This window comes from Lactuca serriola, chromosome 5 (assembly GCF_051521515.1).
Source record: "Lactuca serriola cultivar US96UC23 chromosome 5, Lser_US96UC23_V15, whole genome shotgun sequence".
NCBI lineage: Eukaryota > Viridiplantae > Streptophyta > Magnoliopsida > Asterales > Asteraceae > Lactuca > Lactuca serriola.
Window position 1 is genome coordinate 336,388,996 of NC_136412.1, and position 22,273 is coordinate 336,411,268.

At 34.3% G+C, this 22,273-nt stretch overlaps 1 protein-coding gene and 1 long non-coding RNA gene across 2 annotated transcripts; one reads left to right on the top strand and one right to left on the bottom strand.

Annotated features, from left to right (window-relative positions):
* Positions 1-4,256: 4,256 nt before the first annotated feature.
* On the bottom strand, positions 4,257-5,008 carry LOC145052011 (uncharacterized). Its single transcript, XR_013683902.1, has 2 exons — positions 4,679-5,008; positions 4,257-4,573 (listed from the first exon to the last, which is right to left on the bottom strand). It is a non-coding gene; the product is annotated as an uncharacterized LOC145052011 (long non-coding RNA).
* A 268-nt stretch (positions 5,009-5,276) lies between these two features.
* LOC145055305 (protein SMAX1-LIKE 6-like) lies at positions 5,277-9,045 on the top strand. The gene is made up of 3 exons (XM_079003601.1): positions 5,277-6,799; positions 6,953-7,199; positions 7,328-9,045. Exons 1-3 carry the CDS (start codon positions 5,622-5,624, stop codon positions 8,858-8,860), a joined length of 2,958 nt encoding a protein of 985 aa, XP_078859727.1. The 5' UTR covers positions 5,277-5,621; the 3' UTR covers positions 8,861-9,045.
* The last annotated feature ends 13,228 nt before the right edge of the window (positions 9,046-22,273 follow it).

Sequence of the window (22,273 nt, forward strand, 5' to 3'; positions counted from 1 at the left end):
AGCTAAAAGTGTAGTAAATCCATTTGTATGCTAGTTATTAATCACATGTGATTGATATAATAACTATCATGGTTCAACTTGTATTCCCCCCCCCCCCTTATAAAAGCATTTAGTAACATTTAGTAACACTTAAAAGGTTAATTAAGGGGCATGAACTCACCTGCAGTGAGTGGATCGTATGGAAGTGTCAGACAAGTGCTTGGTGTCAAGTGAAGACTTAAACACACACAATGATCCTAATAACATATAAAGACATATGTATATATACAATTAGTGGTTAAAACACTAATTAGACAAGTATAAACATCCTAATGCGTGGAAAACACTTTGGTCAAAGTGTTAGGAGGCTATTGGGTTGCAACAAAAGATTGCAAGGCATTATAACTGAGTTTATGGTCAATGGACCATACTTAATGGAGTTTACGGCCTAGGGGAGTTTACTCCTGGCTGTAAACTCTCTAATGGGTCACCATTTGAGGCTTAAAGGTAAGGTGTCTTAAGTGGTTAAGTGTTCCAAGGCTTAAACAAGAGGCTAGGTGAGTTTAAGGTCCAAGAATGGCCCTAACTTGTGTTTACGGCCTGGGGACCACTTCCCCATGAGTTTACTGCCGTAAACTCATGGTGGGAAGTACCATTTCGATTTTTGAAGTCCCTAGTTCAATGATGGTTGGTTCTAGACTAAGTTCCAAGGCTTGGTAAGGGACTAGGGTGCATTTTGCCCCACTTATAGGGGTTTACGGCCCAATAACATGTCTTGGCCGTAAAATCCTTTGATCTTGTGTTTCTTTGTGATTTCTAAGCCCTAGACATGTTAAACCTAGTGTACAACGAGTTAGATCAAGAGTACTTATGATCTATGAGCTTGAGTGGTCAGTTTTGGCCAAGAACACTAGTGTGTGTTCTTGGTGAAACTTGAAGATCTACAAAATGGAATGATTTCACGGATGAAAACATGTAAGATCACTAGATCATGTAAGATATCAACTAGTTAGTGCAAGAAACTTACAATTTTTGAAGATCGGGGATGAAGATCGGGATGATACTTGAGAGGATTTGGGAGGAAATCAACCAAGGGAAAGAAAGAAGTGAATTAATGGCCAACAACTCATCATATAGGAGGAGTTTACGGCCCACATGGAGTTTACGGCCGTAAAATCCCTTGTGGTGGCCGTGAACTCCTTGTCAAGGGGTTTCAGACTTGATCTTTGAGCTATAACGTCAGCAGATAAACCCCGACATGTATCCCTTAAGTGTACAAGGCTCATAACGATCAAATAAACTCCAATTTGTGCTAAATGATAGCAGGAATGATTTTGACTTTCAATGAAGTATTTGACTGTACAAGATAGAAAATTTCGGGTTGTCACAGATGCATAACACTCAAAATAGGATGTAACTAAGCCTACGAACTTTGATCTACGAAGGAAAACATTTATAAGGGCATATGACAAAGTCTATTTCAATCTCTCCAAGTATGTGAAATCTCTCCTAGACCTTTCTCGAAAACCTCTTAACTCTTCATAATCAACCGGGGCATCTCAACCCTTAACTTAGCCAAAAACCATTCAAAATGGGAAGTTACTTAATGAACTCTCTTTTGGACCGAAACTCTTTGTCGGTCCGAAATCCTCTGTCGGTCCGGAACTCTCTTTCATTCTGGAACCCTCTTTCGGACCGGAACTCTCTGTCGGTCCGAAACCCTCTTTCGGACCGGAACCCTCTGTCGGTCCGAAACCCTCTTTCGGACCGGAACCCTCTGTTGGTCCGAAACCCTCTTTCGGACCGGAACCCTCTTTCGGTCCGGAACCCTCTTTCAGTCCGGAACCCTCTTTCGGACCGGAACTCTCTGTCGGTTCGGAACCCTCTTTCGGTTCAGAGCTCTCTTTCGGTCCGGATCCACTTTCAAATTGAGACTCCTTGTCCAATTTTCCTCAACCACACGACTCTAAACTAGGAGAAAAGCCTTGTAAAACAAAAGAGCCTTCATGATCCGAAGCCATCTGAGTCCGGAATATGATGAATCCGGAATCAGGTGACTCCACGCACCCTGGAATTTTCGCATCGACTCCGGACCTGGCTATTTGACTCCAGATGTAGCAATTTGACTCCGGATTGGGAAAATAGACTGCGGACTCACCTCTGTAGTCAGCTAGAATCAAGTCACGCCACAATAAGTGAGAGCTCGTCCTCTTAAATCATGACCAAAGAAAAACATCACACCACATCGTATCTTTTGTACAAAACTTTATCCCAAAAGGTTATGACACGCCCTATGCCCCATAACCACTCTATGACAACCTATTGGCATCATTACTCCATTTACCTAGGCAAATCCATATCTTTGTACCAACACTCCATCATATTATCTTTCTCGAATCTAATCATTTGGATTTCCAACCTTCACTATAAAACCCAAGTGCAGCCCCCAACATACATTTTCCTTTTTCCCTCATCTCTCTAGTAGTCAACCAAGCCTCAGGAAGAAATTGCATGCACATTCACCCTGGTAAGTATTTCATCAATTATCTTGAAAATTAATCACTCGATGAGTTCTCCACCAGGATTCTTACTCAAAAATCATCATGTTGTCCATAGATTCCTTGAACTCCTAAGCTTTCCCCAAGTATTCTGGACTTGGAACTTCACCTTCTTCATCGTCCACAGAAAAGAAATCCCACAAGGTGAGTTCATACCCCTACATTTTTATGTTTTTTCTTCAAGTTTTAGGGGGGGGGGGAATACAAGTTAACACTCCTTATTGTCACTCAAACTCATACCTCAACTTTTCACAGAAAAGTAGAGCCCAAATCACGGACTGATTTGACTATCTCAGACCTAATGTCTTTCAAAACTGTTTCATATGCAAGTAGTTTGGGTTTTTACCTTTAAAATGACTACTTACACATCTCCATACCAATTTTACTCAATTTATGGTGAATTATACAAAACTTCCCACCATTTTAGTAATGAATCCGGACCAGTCTGTGATTAGGAACATTTTCACACAAGTTAGAAAGTTATAAAAATCATAATAAAATTTGTGAACAAACTAGACACATTTCCTAAACTTTGAGGGTTTACGGATTTGGCTTTTGATTTCGTATGACTTTTCTAAAACAGCGCAGAAATGTTAAAAACTAGTTCGCAGCTTTCAATTTTCATAACACTTTGTAACATGTTGAGCAAAGTGTTTGTCTTTCATAACTTCATAGTTCATATATGTTTTCTGTTAAGTTACAATTTAGTAACAAAAAGGTATTCTCTATATGGTAAGAGTCCTTTAGTATTACAAACATAAATAATGGGACATAAGAAGCATAGTTATGCATCACTAAACATACTACACGTAAACTCGTTAACGTAAATTGTGAGACACGTCTTCATTGTACTCCTAGAGTACGGGTTAAAATTCCTGTAAGCTATAACCAGAGTCTCTTGTAAGGAGAGCGTGAAAATTGTGTATATATCTATATTGGGATTGACACCCCACACCTTGCTGCTAGCTACAGCCGGACCTGCAGGTCTACGGGTGACAAATGTCATACAAATTCTAAAACGTCTGACAAACGTTGTAGCAGGTCATCTAGTCATAGCATGGTTATAGCGACTCACATAGGGAGTTAACACATTTTAAGTTTACGGGAACTTTTATCTTAAAAAAGGTTTTATCTATTTAAAACGGCACACTACGTTGAAATTTCGGAACACATAGACACTCGGTCTTGGGATTTAAGACTACATAACATTTATTAAGGAAAATAAGGGATTTTCTTGGTATGCAATACATTCACAAACAAAGGATTTTCAAACTCTTCATCCAAAAGCTTATTAACTCACCAACTTAATTGTTGACATTTCAAAAATTACTTGTATTCTCAGGAAATCAGTGAAACAGGAAATCTACAGCTTTTGAGGATGGGACGTTAAATCGTCAAACATTTCATTTTTGGTCATCATTTTGTAATTAAATTAGAAACATGTAAACTCATACTATGGTGTAATGTTTTCAATTATATTTATGATGGTTGTTTTACTTTGAGTACTATTATACACTTGTTGTGATACTATACATGAAGTCCTCCACCCTTGGATGTTTCCGCCATCCTTGGTCTGAGGGTGTGACATCTAATTTAAACACATGATCAACACCAAATCTTGGTTATCAATCTATTGCTAAATGAACAAAATGCAAATGATCCTACCAACCGTAAGCTAATTAACATAAATTTATTAAAGTACATTGTTATTTGAAGTAGTTATAAAAAATTCGTAATCACATTTACCCAATCCCAGTCACATTTACAAACATTGTTTGTTATCAAAATCCCAATCACATTTACAACATATTCAGAATCGTCAAAATAATAATAATAATAATAATAATAATAATAATAATAATAATAATAATAATAATAATAAATAATAAAAAAAAAAATTAATTCCGCAGAGGCCTTTGCAATCCGCAGAAAGGTCCTCTGCGGATACGTTCTTCGGAATGGTCCTCTGAGAAATTGTTCTTCGGGTAACAATGGCAGAATCCAGATTTTTGTGATCTATTTCACTAACATACACCCTACAAAACATAATATTGATTAATAACACATTTTTAACATCAAAAATCGACGTTACTAATGTTAATTAGGGTTTCATACAATTTCAAAACGAGGATAACACTTACATGAGTTTTATCCCCATCGGATAAGACATCATCGTGTAATTCTTGCACTTTCCGGAATCGCCTTACCATTTCTTTTTGTTTGATTCTTGCTCCGTCGATGCAACAATCGAAGTCCCGTGTTCTTCGTCTTCCGCAACAAACTCCCCCAAAAGGAACGTCTATTTCCGCAGCAAAGGAAGTAAGGAAAGAGGTATTTTTGGTGAATTTACTAAATTACCCCTGCCACGTAATTCCTCAGAGAAATCCTCTTTCCACAGAGGCATTAGTCGGTCCGCAGAAGCCCCTCTGCGGATCTCGTGGTCATTTAGCAAATCTTCGATTTTCATGGTTAATTCGTTAACCAACCCCCCCCCCCCCCCCCTAATGGTTATTTCACCAAAATTTTCTTTCTTAATTTATCCCAATTAGTATTAAATCTATCTCTAAAAAGCATATGTGAGGGCGAAGTTGAATTATGTAATTAGATTAAAGGGTTGTTGAATCCAAAAACAACTTTCTTTCTCTCTAAAAAGCATGACAGTGACCTTGACTTCCATTGATGCCGAGCTTGGCCCATTTGTTTATCAAGTGGACACGGCATCTTTCTCTATCACACACACGCAACACACACACACAGTGCTAAAAACTACCATTCTGCCATATAAAGACGAAGGCAGAAAGATCTTTCTAATCTTTCATTGATGTTCTTCAAGAATCTATGCTCACCATGTGTTTGTTTCGTGGCCCCACTGAAAAACCCAAGAACAAAAATGCCCCCTTCATCACCTATCTCAATAAATAATTGCAAAAGGCATTGAAGTGAACACTACTCAATAATTGTTTATTGACGTTTAGATTTGCAGCAAGCTTCTGTGATTATAATAATACTACGATTTTATATTTATTTTATATTTTTTGATTTTGTATATACGTGTAATTGTGGGTGTATATATGCTTACCGGCGATGCCAACGCCGGTCAGCTCAGCCAGGCAATGTTTAACTGACGAGGCCGCGCGTGCGTTGGATGATGCTGTAGCCGTCGCCCGCCGGCGGTGTCACTCCCAGACCACCTCTCTTCATGCCGTCTCCGCTCTTTTGTCCCTGCCGACATCCACCTTACGTGACGCGTGTGCTCGGGCGCGTAGCTCCGCTTACTCCCCTCGTCTCCAGTTTCGTGCGCTTGAGCTCTGTGTCACCGTTTCCCTCGATCGTCTTCCTTCTTCTAAAAGCAAAACATCAGATGACGAACCACCGGTTTCCAATTCACTCATGGCTGCAATCAAACGTTCTCAGGCGAATCAACGGAGGCATCCGGAGACGTTTCATTTGTACCAGATGCATCAACAGTTGCACAACTCTCAATCCTCGTTGTCGTGTGTTAAAGTCGAGCTCAAACACTTCATCTTGTCCATTCTCGATGACCCAATTGTTAGTCGGGTTTTCGGCGATGCGGGTTTCCGAAGCACCGATATCAAAATCGCAATCTTACATCCACCAACAGTTTCTGGGTTCCAGAAATCCATGATGAGGTTTCCGCCTCTGTTCCTCTGTAACCTACCCGATTCGAATACCAATCGGGCCGGGTTTAATTTCCCATTCGCTGTTGATCAAGGAGAAGAAGATTTCAAAAGAATCGGGCAAGTTTTGGCCAAGAAAACCTCAAGAAATCCACTCCTAATCGGGGTTTCCGCTGACCATGTCCTCGCTGGATTCACAGATTCTTTAAAGATGGGTAAAACAGATTTCTTGCCTACCGAATTACAAGGATTAAATGTAATCAACATCCAGAAGGAGATCCGTGAGTTTCTTGTTGGGAATTTGAGTGAAGATATGATGAATTTGAAGTTGAAGGAGGTAAGAGACAACATCGACACCTGCACAAACTCCGGTGTGATTCTCAATCTCGGAGAATTGAAGCTGTTTCTTGATGGGAAATCATCTGGCGTTCTCGACTATCTTGTTTCACAATTGAGCAATTTGGTTAGTGGGAAATCATGGTTGATTGGATCCATTGGAAGTTATGAAACTTACATGAAACTTTCAGCCAAATTCCCATCCCTGGAGAAAGAATGGGACTTGAATCTGCTTCCAATCACGTCTTCTAAATCGAGTCCTGGTGCATCACAACCCTTGAAATCCAAGTAAGTAATTTTGTATAAAGCTACAAATACCATGTCATCAGTTATTATTATATAAATTATTATATATAAAATAAAACAAACCTCTTTGGAGCTAATTCTGATATTGCCTACATAATCTCACACAGTACGATGCTCATGATATAATAATTACAGCTTGATGGGGTCATTTGTGCCATTTGGTGGCTTCTTCCCTATACAAACCGAATTGGAAAATTCATCAAGAAACTCAGATCCATCTGTAACTCGTTGTGACCTTTGCAACGAGAAGTATGAACATGAAGTTTCCATTGTTCTTAAAGGAGGAACGACAGTGTCTGTTGCTGATCAACAGTCCGTGGGTGTAGCTTCTTGGTTGCAAAATCCCGAATCTGATCTAACCAAAGGAAACACTGGAATACAGGTGTGTAATTTCTTCATAATTATATCTCTATATTTTTAATCTGCTATTTTTACATAGGAATAACCAAATTTTATTGTTTTATACGAAGAAATATAAGTTTCAACATATGCCCAATCTTTTCAGTGCAGGCTATAGACCATGGCAGTGTATTCAATGCGAGGGTGACAGGGCTGCAAAGGAAATGGAACGACATATGTCGCCGTCTCCATGGCAATCCCTCATCGCCACCGATCAGGGTCCGTTCCCAAACGGGAACGGACCTTGATTGGAGATTTCAGCCCGACTCCAAACGGGCTGAAATCAACCACCACGATTCAAACCAACAAATCCCATGTAAAAATCTATCACCACCAGTCGACTTTTTTACAACTACACCATCATCCTCACCACCAACTTCCATAACAACAGATTTGGGCCTAGGAACAATCTATGTCGAGGCCCATGAAATACCAAAATCTTATGAAAAAGATTTTAAGCAAATATACAAAGCTCTTGTTGATAAAGTCGGGTATCAAGATGATTCGATTCGTGCCATTAGCCAAACGATTACGCGGTGTAGAATCGGGGACAAAAGGCGCAATATTTGGTTTATGTTTTGTGGGCCCGATAGAGTCGGGAAGAAGAAAATCAGTCAAGCAATTGGTGAAGTTGTGTTTGGAAACAGGGATAGCCTGATTTCTATAGATTTGAATTTTGAAAACCAAATACATCACAGGAGCTCGGTTTTTGACAGGAAAACTGTAAATTTTTCTGATTTGTCATTCAGAGGAAAGACCATTACGGATTTCATCGGTGAAGAGTTGACCAAGAAACCTCGGTCAATTGTTCTTCTTGAACACATAGACAAGGCTGATTTTGTCACTAAAGAGAACTTATCTCAGGCCATCAAGACAGGGAAATTGTCCGATTCCCGTGGTCGGGAAATCCGCCTCACTGATGCCATCTTTGTAACCACCTTGAGTAGTAGTGAAGAAGGGGACGGAAACGGAAACGGAAATGGAAACGGAATCAGCTATTCCGAGGAAAGAATCATGAATGCCAAACCCTTTCAAATGAGAATCTTGATTGAAAGTTTCACGGATCCCGGAACCTCGAGTGTACTCCTTTCACCTGTACGGTTAAATTCTCGAAATCCCGTTACTTGTAACAAAAGAAAAGTTATTGAAATCGGGGATTTTGAGATAATGGTACCGGGAATCAAGAAATTGAAATCGGGTTTTGATTTGAATCTTCCGGTTGATGAATCGGAAGAGAGTGAGGATGAAACGGAATCGGGATCTCAAAAAGTGTGGTTGGATGAGTTTTTAGAGAGAATTGATGAAAAAGTGGTGATGAAACCTTTCGATTTCGACTCACATGCAGAAACGATTTTGAAAGAAATCAGTGTTTGCTTTCAGAAATCAGTTGGATCAAATGTGTTGTTGGAGATCGAGAATGAAGTAATGTTACAGATTCTTGCATCCTGTTGGTTATCTGAAAGAAAAGAGAATATAAAGAACTGGATTGATAGTGTTCTGTATAGAGGGTTTATGGAAGCGAAGCAGAAGCAGAAACATGGTGTCGATGGTGAATCCATGGTGAAACTTATGGTTGAAAGGGTTATGGTTGAAGAAGATGACCTGTCGTGTCTTTGTCTTCCTTCAAGGATCATGGTGAAATGATAATTTAGGTATGTTTTTTTTTTATTGTAATTATTATGTATAATGCTAGTTTTAGCATCGAAAACAGGCTAGTTTTTGGCTTGATTTTATATCCCCACAATTTTACGGAATCGTTCATGTTGTTCTGTGTTTTGTGCTACAATTGCTTGCGGTGATATATAATATTGTATAGTGATATGTGTTCATCTTGAGCTTCTTCATTCATCTGTTCATGGATGCGTTATGTGAAGTCATTTATTTTTGTTTTTAGTTTCAAGTTTTAGAAAAGATGATGCATCTTTAATCGATTTCATCTATTTATCCTTGAAACCCATTTGCCTCAAAATGTCATCTAGATGGGTTCCAATTAAGCGTATTGAATGCCTTTTCGCGCTCGACAAAGACATTAGAAATAATTGTACTAATGCAACCAATGAGATTGATGAAACGGTGATCCTCAAGATTTAAAAGGTCTTTAGACTTGGGAATTAAAGTGATAAAGGATGCATTACTTCCGGGATTAAAGGTAAAATGCTCTTCGAAGAATTTCATAGCAAAGTAAATGTCCTTGTCGATTACATCCCAAAATCTTTTAATAAAAGTGAATGTAAAGACATCGTGTCCTAGGTTTCTCATTACCACATCCTCCACATCGTTGTTTTAACTTGTTAATAATCAAAGGGTGCCCCCAAAATATATTTAGAAATTTTGAGCAACCACAATCTTGATATGATAGATGTATTCTTCTTTAAGTTGTTAACTTCACGCCGTTCAAAAAAAAAAGTTGTTAACTTCATTCTTAACAAGTTTTGGATTTGAGCCCAATCACTTTTTATTTAGCCCGTTTAGAAGTGTGGTTTTTTTATGGTGACTAAGGTTGTGTTTGTTTTATACTAGAAGTTCTTTTTGGTACTTATGTCTAGCGCGGCTAGATGTTTGCGGAAAAAACTTATTTGTTTTTTAGAAGAAAAAATATTTCGAAAAGAATTTGTAATCTCTTTTCTAAAAATACTTAAAATATAACTTTCAATTCTTCACACCTCCATCTTTTCTTCACACCTCCATCTGATTGTTCCCTTTCATTGACTACATCCTCCACCGGTATCTCCCCATGTTGGCCATTCCCTCCGGCATTAGTCGCTCCTTGCTCCGCCTTCGGTTCTCCTTGCTTCGCCTTCATCGCTCAACATCAATGATGTTGACGAATGATTAGGTATGAACTTTTATGCCACTCTTCATTCTCCTCTTCCATTTCTCTGTTTTCTTCTCTCCCTCACAATCTATATTATGTTGGGTCCTTTACATTGATGACATGACATTCAAGCCATTATTCCACACCCCAAATTCGTGAGTGTAATCTTGGTATTTTTCCATGAAATCACTATTCATTGATAAATTAGATATATACATGTATACATCAAAAAGGACCAAATACAAAGAGGCCATAAATAAAATGGGTCCAACAATAATATAAAACAATACTAATATTTATACACTAATACCCCCCCCCCCTCGCAGTGAGAATGGTCAGAGAAGACCGAACGTTTAAGATGGATCGAAAATCAAGAAACAAGGGTAAGGGGAGACTTTTGGTAAAAATATCAGCATATTGAGATGAAGACGGAACATGAAGGACATGAACATGACCCGTGGCAACTTTGTAACGAAAAAAATGGAGATCAAATCTCAATATGTTTAGTTCGTTGATGTTGAATGGGATTGGAAGACATGTAAACGACACTAACATTATAACAGTAAACAATAGTAGCCCGGTGAGGCGAATAACGAAGCTCAATGTGTAAATTACGAATCCAACATGTCTCAGCAACTGTATTAGCAACACCCCGGTACTCGGCTTTAACACTTGAGTGAGAGATAGTGTTTTGACGTTTCGAAGACCAAGACAATAGATTGTGTCCTAGGAAAACACAATAACCGGAGGTAGATCTTCTAGTTACTGGGCACCTTGCCCAGTCGGCATCCAAATATGCAACAAGATCGTGATTAGGAGATGTAAACAACTGAAGGCCATGATCCGTGGTACCTCGAATGTAGCGCAGAATGCGTTTAAGAGCTTTGAAATGTGGTTCCCTGGGATCATGCATGTACAAACATATTTGTTGAACAACATATGTGATGTCAGGTCTCGTAAATGTAAGATACGGCAAAGCTCCTGCAAGACTACGATATAAAGTGGGCGTCATCAAGAGGAGTCCCAGACCCATCAAATTTAGCAGACAAGTCAGCCAGAGTTCTGGCCGGCTTGTAGTTGAGCATACCCGCCCGTTGAAGGATGTCATTCAAATATTTTTGTTGAGACAAAAATAGGCCATCAGGTGATCTAACAACAGAGATACCAAGACAATAATTAAGATCACTAAGATCAGTCATAGAGAACTTCGTACTCAAAAAGAAGATAATGCGAGTCAGCAACTGTGAAGAGGAACCGGTAAGAACAATATCATTGACATATATAAGTAAATATGTCATATGTGATCCATGCCTGTAGATAAATAAGGATGAGTCACACCTACTATGAACAAAACCAATGCGTGAAATAAACATTGTAAAACGTTGAAACCATGCTCGAGGAGCTTGCTTGAGACCATAAAGAGACTTCTGAAGAAGACAAACATGATTAGGTCTAGAAGGATCCCGAAAACCAGGAGGTTGTTGAATATACTTTGTTTCCTATAAATGACCATGAAGAAAGGCATTCTTCACATCCAACTGTCTAATGGGCCACTTGTGGGTGACAACAATGCTGAGAACCGTGCGAATGGTGGCAGATTTAACCACAAGACTAGATGTCTCATCACAGTCAATGCCAGGTCGCTGATTTCTACCATTAGCAACCAATTGTGCTTTATATCGCGACAAGGACCCGTCTGAATTAAGATTCTTTTTGAACAACCAAATATAACTTATAATATTGGCAGCAGGTGGTCTTGGCACAAGAACCCAAGTATTGTTAAAGATAAGAGCATTATATTATTCAGTCATCGTAGTTAACTAGTTAGGATCTTTAAATGCCTGAGAATAATTCTTTGGGACAAGAGATTTAGAGTCCACATGAAGATTAAGTTTTTGAATAGGTTTAAAGATGCCTTGTTTGGCACGAGTAAACATGGGATGTTGAGATAAAGGATTAGTAATATTAGGTGATGAAAGCAGAGGAGAGATTGGAGAATTCGGAGAAGTTGGGCTGCCGTAAGAGGAGTTATCCACGGATAGTCGAATGAGGGGTTGGCGGAAGAGGGAGTCTCGAAAAGAGATCCACCCTCAGAATTAATAGAAGTATTTTGTGAGGTAGGAATAAAAAGAATAGGTGAAGGAACATGATCGAGAAAAGAATAGGAATGAGAGGTGTTAGGAGTCATGGAACCGAAAGGGAAAATAGATTAATCAAAAACAACATGACGGGATAGAATTATTTGATTCGTATCAAGGTTGAGACAACGATATCCTTTGTGATTAGTAGGATATCCTAGAAAAATGCAGGGTACAGATCGTGGAGAGAGTTTATTGGGAGGCTCAATATGAGGGAAGCATAGGCAGCCAAAGACAAGAAGGTGGGAGTAGGTGGGTTGTTTTTGAAAGAGTTTGTGAAATGGTGTGTCATTGTCGAGAGTGGTTGTGGATAGAATGTTAAGCAAGTGAGCAACCATATGAAGAGCTTCAACCCAGTAAGTGGGAGGAAGATGGACATTGAAAAGAAGTGTGTGAATGACATTATTAAGGGAACGAAGCATGCGTTCTGATTTACCGTTTTGTTGAGATGTGTAAGGACATGAGAAACACATTTGAATGCCATTTTGATCACATATTTGATGAAACTTATGATTGTAATATTCACCCCCATTGTCACATTGAATAGATTTGATTTCAGTTTTAAATTGATTATTGACAAAGGAACGAAAATGAACAAATTTATCAAAAACATCATACTTGGCACGTAAAGGATATACGCACACATAATGAGAAAAACCTTCCAAAAATATGACATAATATTTGATACCACTAGTACTTGCAATAGGAGATGTCCAAATATCTGAATGCACAAGTTCAAAAGGAGATATAGAAATAGATGAAGATAAGCTAAAAGGTAATTTAACATGTTTGCCTAACTGTCATGCATGAAATAAACTGGAGTCTTTATTAGAAGAGCAAATAATAGAATTATTATGAACTAAGTGCTTGAAGACATGATGACCAGGATGACCAAGACTCTGATGCCATAGAGACAATGAAATAGAAAGCAATGCTTGAGGAGTTGGAGTGGTTACTGGATAAAGATCAGTAGTGCTTTCGCATCGCATGAGAATTTGTTTGATTTGAAAATCCTTCACAGAAAAACCAAAAGGGTCAAATTCTATAAAACAATTATTTTCACGAACAAAGCGACGAACATAAATTAGATTTTTAATGATTGAGGGCGTGATCAAAACATTTTTAAGGTGTAGGGGGCGAAACATATTAGAGTGCGGAAGAGTAGAATGTCTCATTTTAGTCATAGGTATAGAAGATCCGTCCCCTACTGATATAGATGAAGAAAATAAATGATTATCTAAAACAGATTTGAGAATACCTTCATTAGCGTGAACATGAGATGTAGCACCGGTGTCTATATACCAATCATCTTGACTCGGGTCATTTAATGACATAATATTAAACATTTGAGGAAGTGACATGAACTTCGGATTTGCTAAGTATTGTTGTTGGGTCACGGGAACTGTTGCACTGGGGTGCTAATCTGATAAGCTTATTGTGGGCTAAAAATTGGTGTTGATGGGAACTGTTGCAGTGGGGTGCTAATCTGATAAGAAATGGGCCACGTGAACTCCGGTTCCATTCTTTTACTTTGTCTTCAGGAATCTTGTCTTTGGGGGGGTTCAAGATGATCGCTGACACCGTATCCAATGCAATGGATCTCAAAAAGTCCACGCCAAATATCGTAATTCATACGATCCAGATTTAGAACCAAGGGGACATCATGCTTGATATTTATTGTAGATGAAGGCTTGTCAAGAATTGTAGAAGATGATCCAGCAGACGAAGATCCAGACAATGTGAAAGAGACAAGAACAATGAAAGGGAAGAAAAAGAACCAATGAAAGGTGAGAAGAAGAATTAGTCGTCAGAAGAGAGACGGGTGATTAGGTTTAGAAGAAGAGAATTGGCTCTAATACCATGTAATCTTGGTGTTTTTCCATGAAATCACCATTCATTGATAGACTAGATATATACATGTATACATCAAAAAGAGCCAAATACAAAGATGCTAAATAAAATGGGTCTAACAATAATACAAAACAATACTAATATTTATACACTAACAGAGATCTCCTCTGCTCTCTTCTCTTTGTGAATTCAATAAGTAGTATGTTTTAGAATTATTTGTTCTTCCAGTTTACGAGTATTTGTTTTGCATTTACTCGTTCTTCTGTAGATGATGAAAAATTGACAATCTGCATTAAATCATGGGATTTTACGTTGACGCTTACAACCTTCGAGCGATGTCAAAATCTTTTAGGACATGAGTCATTCTGTCCAGATTTCAGTAATCAAATATTCACAATCTTCATGTTGGTCTTACTTTTTTGTCTCGTTTTAATTCTTTCGATACCAGGATAGTCTTCATCTACCTTTCTTATGATTATATTTCATCGTGAAGGATGCGTCTAATTTCTAAATAAACTTGATAATAATGATAATGATGGTGATGATGATGATGATGATTGTCCATGTAATTAATCATCGATATTAATTATTTGTTTGTTTGTTTTCATAATTATTAACGGTACGATAATTTGTTCACATAATTGATTATCGTTGTTTAATCGTAAAGTCTAAAATACATATGTGGCTTTATATAAACAAACATCGATACATAAAGTTGAAAAAGACTAAACTTGGTTAAATAAAGGGCTTTTTTACATTAAATACTTTTTGACATATTTTGTAAATTTTGTCTTTGATTTTTTGTTGTTAATGCCCAAAGTTTGTTAAAAAAAACCCTTAATTTTACAACTCTTTTATTTATTATTTTTTTACCAAAAATGTTTTTTTTTTTTCAAATTTGACATAATAATCCTTAAGTTTGTCAAATTTTGTCGGTTTTGTCCATGAAAACTTGTTATTAATGCTAACAAGGGAAAAAAATGAATTCTTTTTGGCAAACTTGACATTAACGAACAAACAAACGAACAAAAAAATGTCACATATGTTCGACACATAAGGTTAATGAGTGTTTAAGAGCTTTTAGCTTCCAACGTTTGACAAAACGTTCCGTTTTAAATAGAAAACATCGTTTAACACTACAAACTTGTAGCATTTAGTTCAAACAAAATGCTACCACCTACAAGTTACCTACTACCCACTACAAGTTACTCGCTACCAACTAGTTTTGCCGAACACGTCCAAAAACGACAAACTTTATCAAACTTAAGGACTTTTATGTCAAAACCATGGACAAATCTTCTTAAGGACTAGTCCATAACTATTAAAAAATTCATATATTAGGCCTAAAACTATAAAATTTAATTGTGGCCCTTATGTTCTCCAACTTTTATACATATTATATTTCCGGCCTTCAAACCAAAAGTTCAAGCTCTGTCAGTGGTCAAGACCCTTTAAATATATGATTAGGCCTTCAAACCAAAAGTTCAAGCTCTATAAGTGGTCAAGACCTCTTAAATAAGACTAATCAATCCTATGTGTGAAAATAACTAATTATTATTTACCTTTAAAATAATAATCGAACAAAAAAAAGGTGTTGTGATCAATTAAATGCAATCCATCTATTTACTTCACTTCAATAAGCTGTATGCATGTATATGGATTTCAAGTTTTCAAATATTACAACTAAAATTTTTTATAAGATGAATACGACATTATATATTTTTGGTGAGGCTAGAAATTTCTTGTCGGTGGGTAGAACAAGAAAAAAGCACTTAACCAATACAATTCGAGTGTGCTATATTCTTGTCTATCCTAATAAATCCTCATTGGTGTGAGCCATATAGGTAAGCCTTTATACAACCTGAACAATGGAAGATCACTATCCATGAGTCATTATCGAAGATCACCAACTGTTATTTCATCAAACACTTTGAAATTGTACAATTATATTCTTACTTTCTTATCATATTATTTTCATATATCGTGTGGTGCTATTTTTTGCATCATGTTACATCATTACATGCCTTTATGCAGTAGGTGTAGATATCTACCTTTTTATATCATCTAATATTGTATTGGTTGCATGCATTATCATGTTATTTTTATAATGTGTTTCATTTAACATTTTGAGGATGTAAAATATCATTGTTACTTCCTTATCATATTATTTTTACTTATATCGTGTCATTTTCCATCATTATATACGATTACATGCATTTATGTAACGTTCCCCGATGCATTTCACCATTACCTTTCACCTATTTTGTCAGCCTTAATAAATTGTGTTAGGCCTTTTTGTTATTATGAAAATATTATAAAAGAATCATTCTTAGCCACACATTTATTTTACGCAAAACACAAGGGCGTCCCAACAGAAATGGATAAGGGATATAAGTGTGTTTCCAAACCAAACACGTTTCCTTAAACTCTGTTAATCATTACCTTAATATATAGAAAAATATAGTTTTTTGTTTTTTTTAATTTTTAAGGAGCTATTTTTATCGAAAAAATATTATATATATATATATATATATATATATATATATATATATATATATATATATATATATATATATATATATTAGTTTTAGCATTATTCATAAGTGAATAAAAATACATCAGATTTTTATTATAATATATTCGTTATTTATTTATGAATAAATAATTTTTTTTACTATTTAAGTATCATTTATATATGAATATATAACACGCAATAATTTTTTTTACCTAAAATATAATTTTTACATCATCTTTCACTACATTTATATATTCATATATAAATAAAACGTGTATTAACTATCGTCATACGTTATATTTATATACGAATAAAACATTTATCATATTTTGTTACAGTTCATTTGTTATTAATATATGAATAAGTATTATGTTAATAAAAAATGAACTGTAAAAAAATTCACATAAATGTGTTATTCATTTATGAATATAACTTATGAGAAAAGTTAGTACATGTTTTATTCATATATGAATGATAGTTTAACTGTAAAAATATTAAACATATTTTTTATTCATAAGTGATTAACGAATATACTGTAATAAAATCTGATAAATTTTATTTACTTATCAATAATGAGAGCTAAACTATAAAAAAAAAAAGTAAAAATTTTATTTTATCTTAAAACTATATCAATATAGGTGTCCATATATAGAGAATAAAAAATTATGAATTTTGATATATTTAAAATAGTTTTTCGATAAAAACAACCTCTTAAAAATTAAAATACAAAAAAAAAAAATACAATGTTTTTTTAATATATTAAGGAAATATGTTTGGTTGAAAAACACATATGTATTCAATTCCCCTTTCTATCGGTACGATGGAGGGTTTAACAGCAAAAATAAATAATTACCTGAGAATGATTCTCCAATTATTAACTTTTTTTATTTTCTTAATTAAATTTACCTATATATATATATATATATATATATATATATATATATATATATATCCGGTAAATTTTTTTTTTTTTTCTGTATGAAAGTAAAAGGATTTTTTTTTGACATATTTTTTGACGAACAAAACAAATGAATCAAAAATAACATGATTCATAAAAAAAACCCCCAAAATAACATTTTGATTATTCATTTTACGGTGTATTTGTTTATATTCACTAAAATTGTCATAAAAGTGATTTTTTTCTTACTTTACTTAAAAATGAATCATGATGGTGTTTTTTTGACAATTTTTTTATAATGAAGCAACTGACTTTTGAATCATCTAATGATTTATTTAGTTTGTTTACTAAAAAAAATATGTATATAAAAAAATTCTTACTTTCCTATCAAAATTTTCCTTTTTATTTTATCTTGATTATATATATATATATATATATATATATATATATATATATATATATATATATATATATATATATATATATAGGTTTAGGGTCTATGGAAAACAAAAAACCCTAAAAATCCTTAAAATGCATAAAAAAAATATTTAGAGATCACAAAAAAAAAAAAATTTTGAATTTTTTATCAAAAAATCGCAACTTTTAGGACAAAAACGATAAAAAAAATTGAATTTTTTTTTCACAAAAAAAAAAGATTGATTTTTTATTTTTTTTTTCAGCGAAATTGTAAAAAAATGTTGCAATTTTTTGATAAAAAAATTCAAAAAAAAGTTTTGTGATGTCTTGGTATTTTTTGTAAGTATTTTTATGATTTTTAGTGTTTTTTTGTTTTCCAAATAACCCTTCCCTATATATATATATATATATATATATATATATATATATATATATATATATATATATATGTGTGTGTGTGTGTGTGTGTGTGTGTGTATATATATATATATATATATATATATATATATATATATATATTCAAGATTAAATAAAAAAGAAAATTTTGATAGGAAGGTAAGAAGTTTTTTTCTACATATTATTTTAATGAAAAAAACAAAATGAATCACTAAATGATTCACAAGTAAGATGATTCACAAGAAAAAATTCCAAAAAAATAAGAAGGTAAGAAGTTTTGGGATTTTTTTTTGTGAATCATATTATTTTTTATTCATCTAGTTATTCATTTGTTTTGTTCGCTAAAAAAATATATAGAAAAAAAAAACTTCTTACCTTCTGAAAAAAAAAATCTTATATATATATATATATATATATATATATATATATATATATATATATATATATCTCCGTAGAGGACTCAAAAAATAATGTGGATCATCATATTTTTCGTTCATATTATTTTTGAATCATATTATTTTTTAATCAAATTATTTTAAATCAAATCATTTTTGAATCATGCGATTTTGGATCAATAATATATTTAATTAAATAAAGTTTTTATTCAAACAGAAATTATAAATCATTATATATTTTGAATCATTTAATTTTGAATCATAAAATATATAATTAATGATTATAAAATATTTAAGTCTAAATATTTTTGGATCATAACAAATTAAAGATCATAAACCAGTTGAAACAAAAGTCTTTTTTCTTTTTTGTAAATCATTAATATTTTTAATCATTATATTTTGGATCTTATTATCTTCAATATTTTTTTTAAAAAACTAATTATATATACAGATCAATTTCAAACCCTTTAGTGAACAGTACTCTGTTTCTATTGGTGGATTTTTTTTCTTATACTGATTTACTTTTGTTATATATTTGATACGTGTTCGTTCTCTGCTCCCACCTCCACTTGCTGCCAATTAAATACGGACAACAAAAACCCCATTACCGCCTCAACTGACTACCTCATCTATTACTCATTTATTCCAGCTGCAGATTCCATCCAACCTTGTGGGTGTGAAAACACCGACATCGACACCAGTGGAGAAGTGGACCGGGAAAAACCATCGCCATCGACAATTAGAATTAGATTGGTCTCGAGGCTTATCCTTTCAAAACTCATTTGATATTCATGGTTTCAGGTTGGGGTTACTGCTTGGCCGATTTGCTATCTTCCACTCCTCAACTCACATGTCTTCCTTGTATCTGGAAGACATTGATTCTCCCACTCCCGCACCTAGATTACAATGTCGCCTTTTTCCATCAGCCAAGCCCATAAACCCGTAAACAGAGCGGACTGGTCAACAACACCATCAAACCATTAATTGGTCACCGCCATCTCTATCTTATGTTTTTGCCGAGAAATAGAACGACATCGCTAAATTCCAACGTTCGAAATCTGAATATGAAGAGAAGGTTCGACATCCCTACGTATCATCTTTTTTCGTTTCCGTTTACATTGAGGATACTAAAATTGCAGCGACTTTAATCATAGGCCTCACAACCTGAGATGCTGAAAGGTAACTACGATGACTATCCTGTATTTGTTCCAATGTTGATAATTTCTTTCGGTTTTATCAGTATACCCTAAGATTAGAAACACATACATCAACCATTGAAGTGATTGGAAGAAATTGGAAGTATGGAGGTTTCTAGAAGGGTATTCCAACATATTGCATAGAAGCGAGATGATGAGGATTGATGGTGCTGGAATACGATTTCAAGTGAGTCGCATTTAAATTAAATTACCTTTTAGATTTTCGTACCCTTGTATATTGATATTCAAAGACTCCTCTAAATCATTTTGTATCCTACTTCATTGGAATCTTAATTTTTTTTTACCAAGAATAGGTTCATCTAACTGATTTTCAACTAATTTTGAATTATGGAAGGATCATCAAAATAGCTATTAACTGAGAAGAGGAAAAGACAAAGAATATGGTTATACCTGGTTTGCTACCTTTTAGGGAACTAAATCCGGATGTTAGTCTTGATAATACATACACCACGACGGATAATTTCTGTTAAAATCCTATTGCTAAACAACAAATTGAAGTAGTGGTTTTTTTTTCTTAATTACTATATTCTTATCACAAATCAAGAATTGGTATTTTAAAAGTAAAAAACTAAACAAGTTCTCATGCGAGATATTTTGTGACCCAGATAAAAGCCATAGATTTTAGAACCCTAATCACAATTCTTTTTCTAGAACCTTAAAATGAAATTGAACTCCTTAAATACATGAAAAAAATACATGTTGATTAATATGATCTTCCCATCATAGAGATCATTTTAAACATCATACACCCAATTGCTTAGTTTTGTGAACTGTCATGATTTATTTGTTAAAAAATTTAAGTTTTGAAATGTTCATAACCCTAATTTCAGATAGAATAGTCAAATATATGAACATAGGAACTTGAAATTCCTCGCAACATTTTTTTTTATAAAATATACAAAATAAAATATTTGAGTTATGATGCTTTTTATTAACTTCTTCATAATAGTAATGGCAACATTTATGGAATCTTTGGTCTCATAATTAAATGAAGGTAGATTTTTTTGAATACTTTTAGTTGATTATCGGCATCAATATATCATGATTTGATGTTCAATTTTATTCATTTTTGCAGGTCTTTTGCATTAAGTTCAGGATTAAACGCTTTAATTATTTCAATAATGGTAAGTAGTTATATAATTGCTGAAACAATTCATATTCCTTTGTTCAAGAAATCATAGAATGCCAACTCAGTAATCTGCTTCTTTTAGAACTAAAATTCGACCTTTCCATTTCTGAACTTCTTTGATATAATACAAATACAAGTATGAATTGAATTTTATTTTGCTTGGTTTTGCTGATGGCATTAAGGTTGACTAAAGCGTTAGAGAATCTAAAAAGTATCCATATCAGTTGTTAGAGGAAATGTCTCAAAGAAAGTCTAATGCAACTTGGGTATTTTCATTTCTTGCTTCACAAACAGACCAGAGCATTCAATCATAAGGTTTACTTTGATCCCTATTTACTTTCATATGATGTATGCAGGTTTTCATATTTTTCCTTCTAATTTTAATTCTGGTCTTCTCTACACCTCTCTTTTTCTTAGCTTATGGTTTGCTTATATTTACGAGGTTTCACGTAATGATAAGATATTCCAATGAAATTTGGATGGCATGAAAGTGGTGATACATAGCAGATAGATGATGTTGGTAAGTAACTTGTGGCTTATTTGATGCATGAAAGGTCGCATCAACACTTGAGGAGAAAACACCTATCATGAAGAAGTAAGCTACCAATATAGGCAATGTACTTTGTTTTATTCCAATAAAAGGATAAATGGGTTGCTACTCTCTCTAATAACCATTAGAAACCATTCAATAAATTTTTTTTGTCACAATTTTATATTTTTTGTAACTCTATAATATATTCCTATGTGTAAACTGTATTGAGAAAATGGTTTGTGCACATTTAATTGTATATATAATAACTTAAATTGAAACATATAGAAGCAACATGTCATTTCAACCAGCACGTCGCAAGACGCATGAACAGTAACCGTTGGGGGATAATGCTTTAGAATCAGGCCATGTTGGGTCAAAAAATGGTTTATAGTTTGCTTTTCTAGGAAAATGTATTTTTCTGTAATGTTTTATGAGTTTACGGACAGGTTTACGGCCGTAAACCCATTTACGGCCGTAAACAGGTTTACGGCTATAAACCCATTTACGGTCGTAAACTCATTTTCGCCCCATGTTTCTCATGTGTGTATATATATATATATATATATATATATATATATATATATATATATATATATATATATATATATATATATATATGTCACACCCCCAAACCAGATCGGCGGAAACGTTCGAGGGTGGATAACTTCATGTATAGTATCATAACAACAAATGTAATAGTGAAGAAAGCAAACACAACCATCATCAATATAATTGAAAGAGTTACATCATAGAG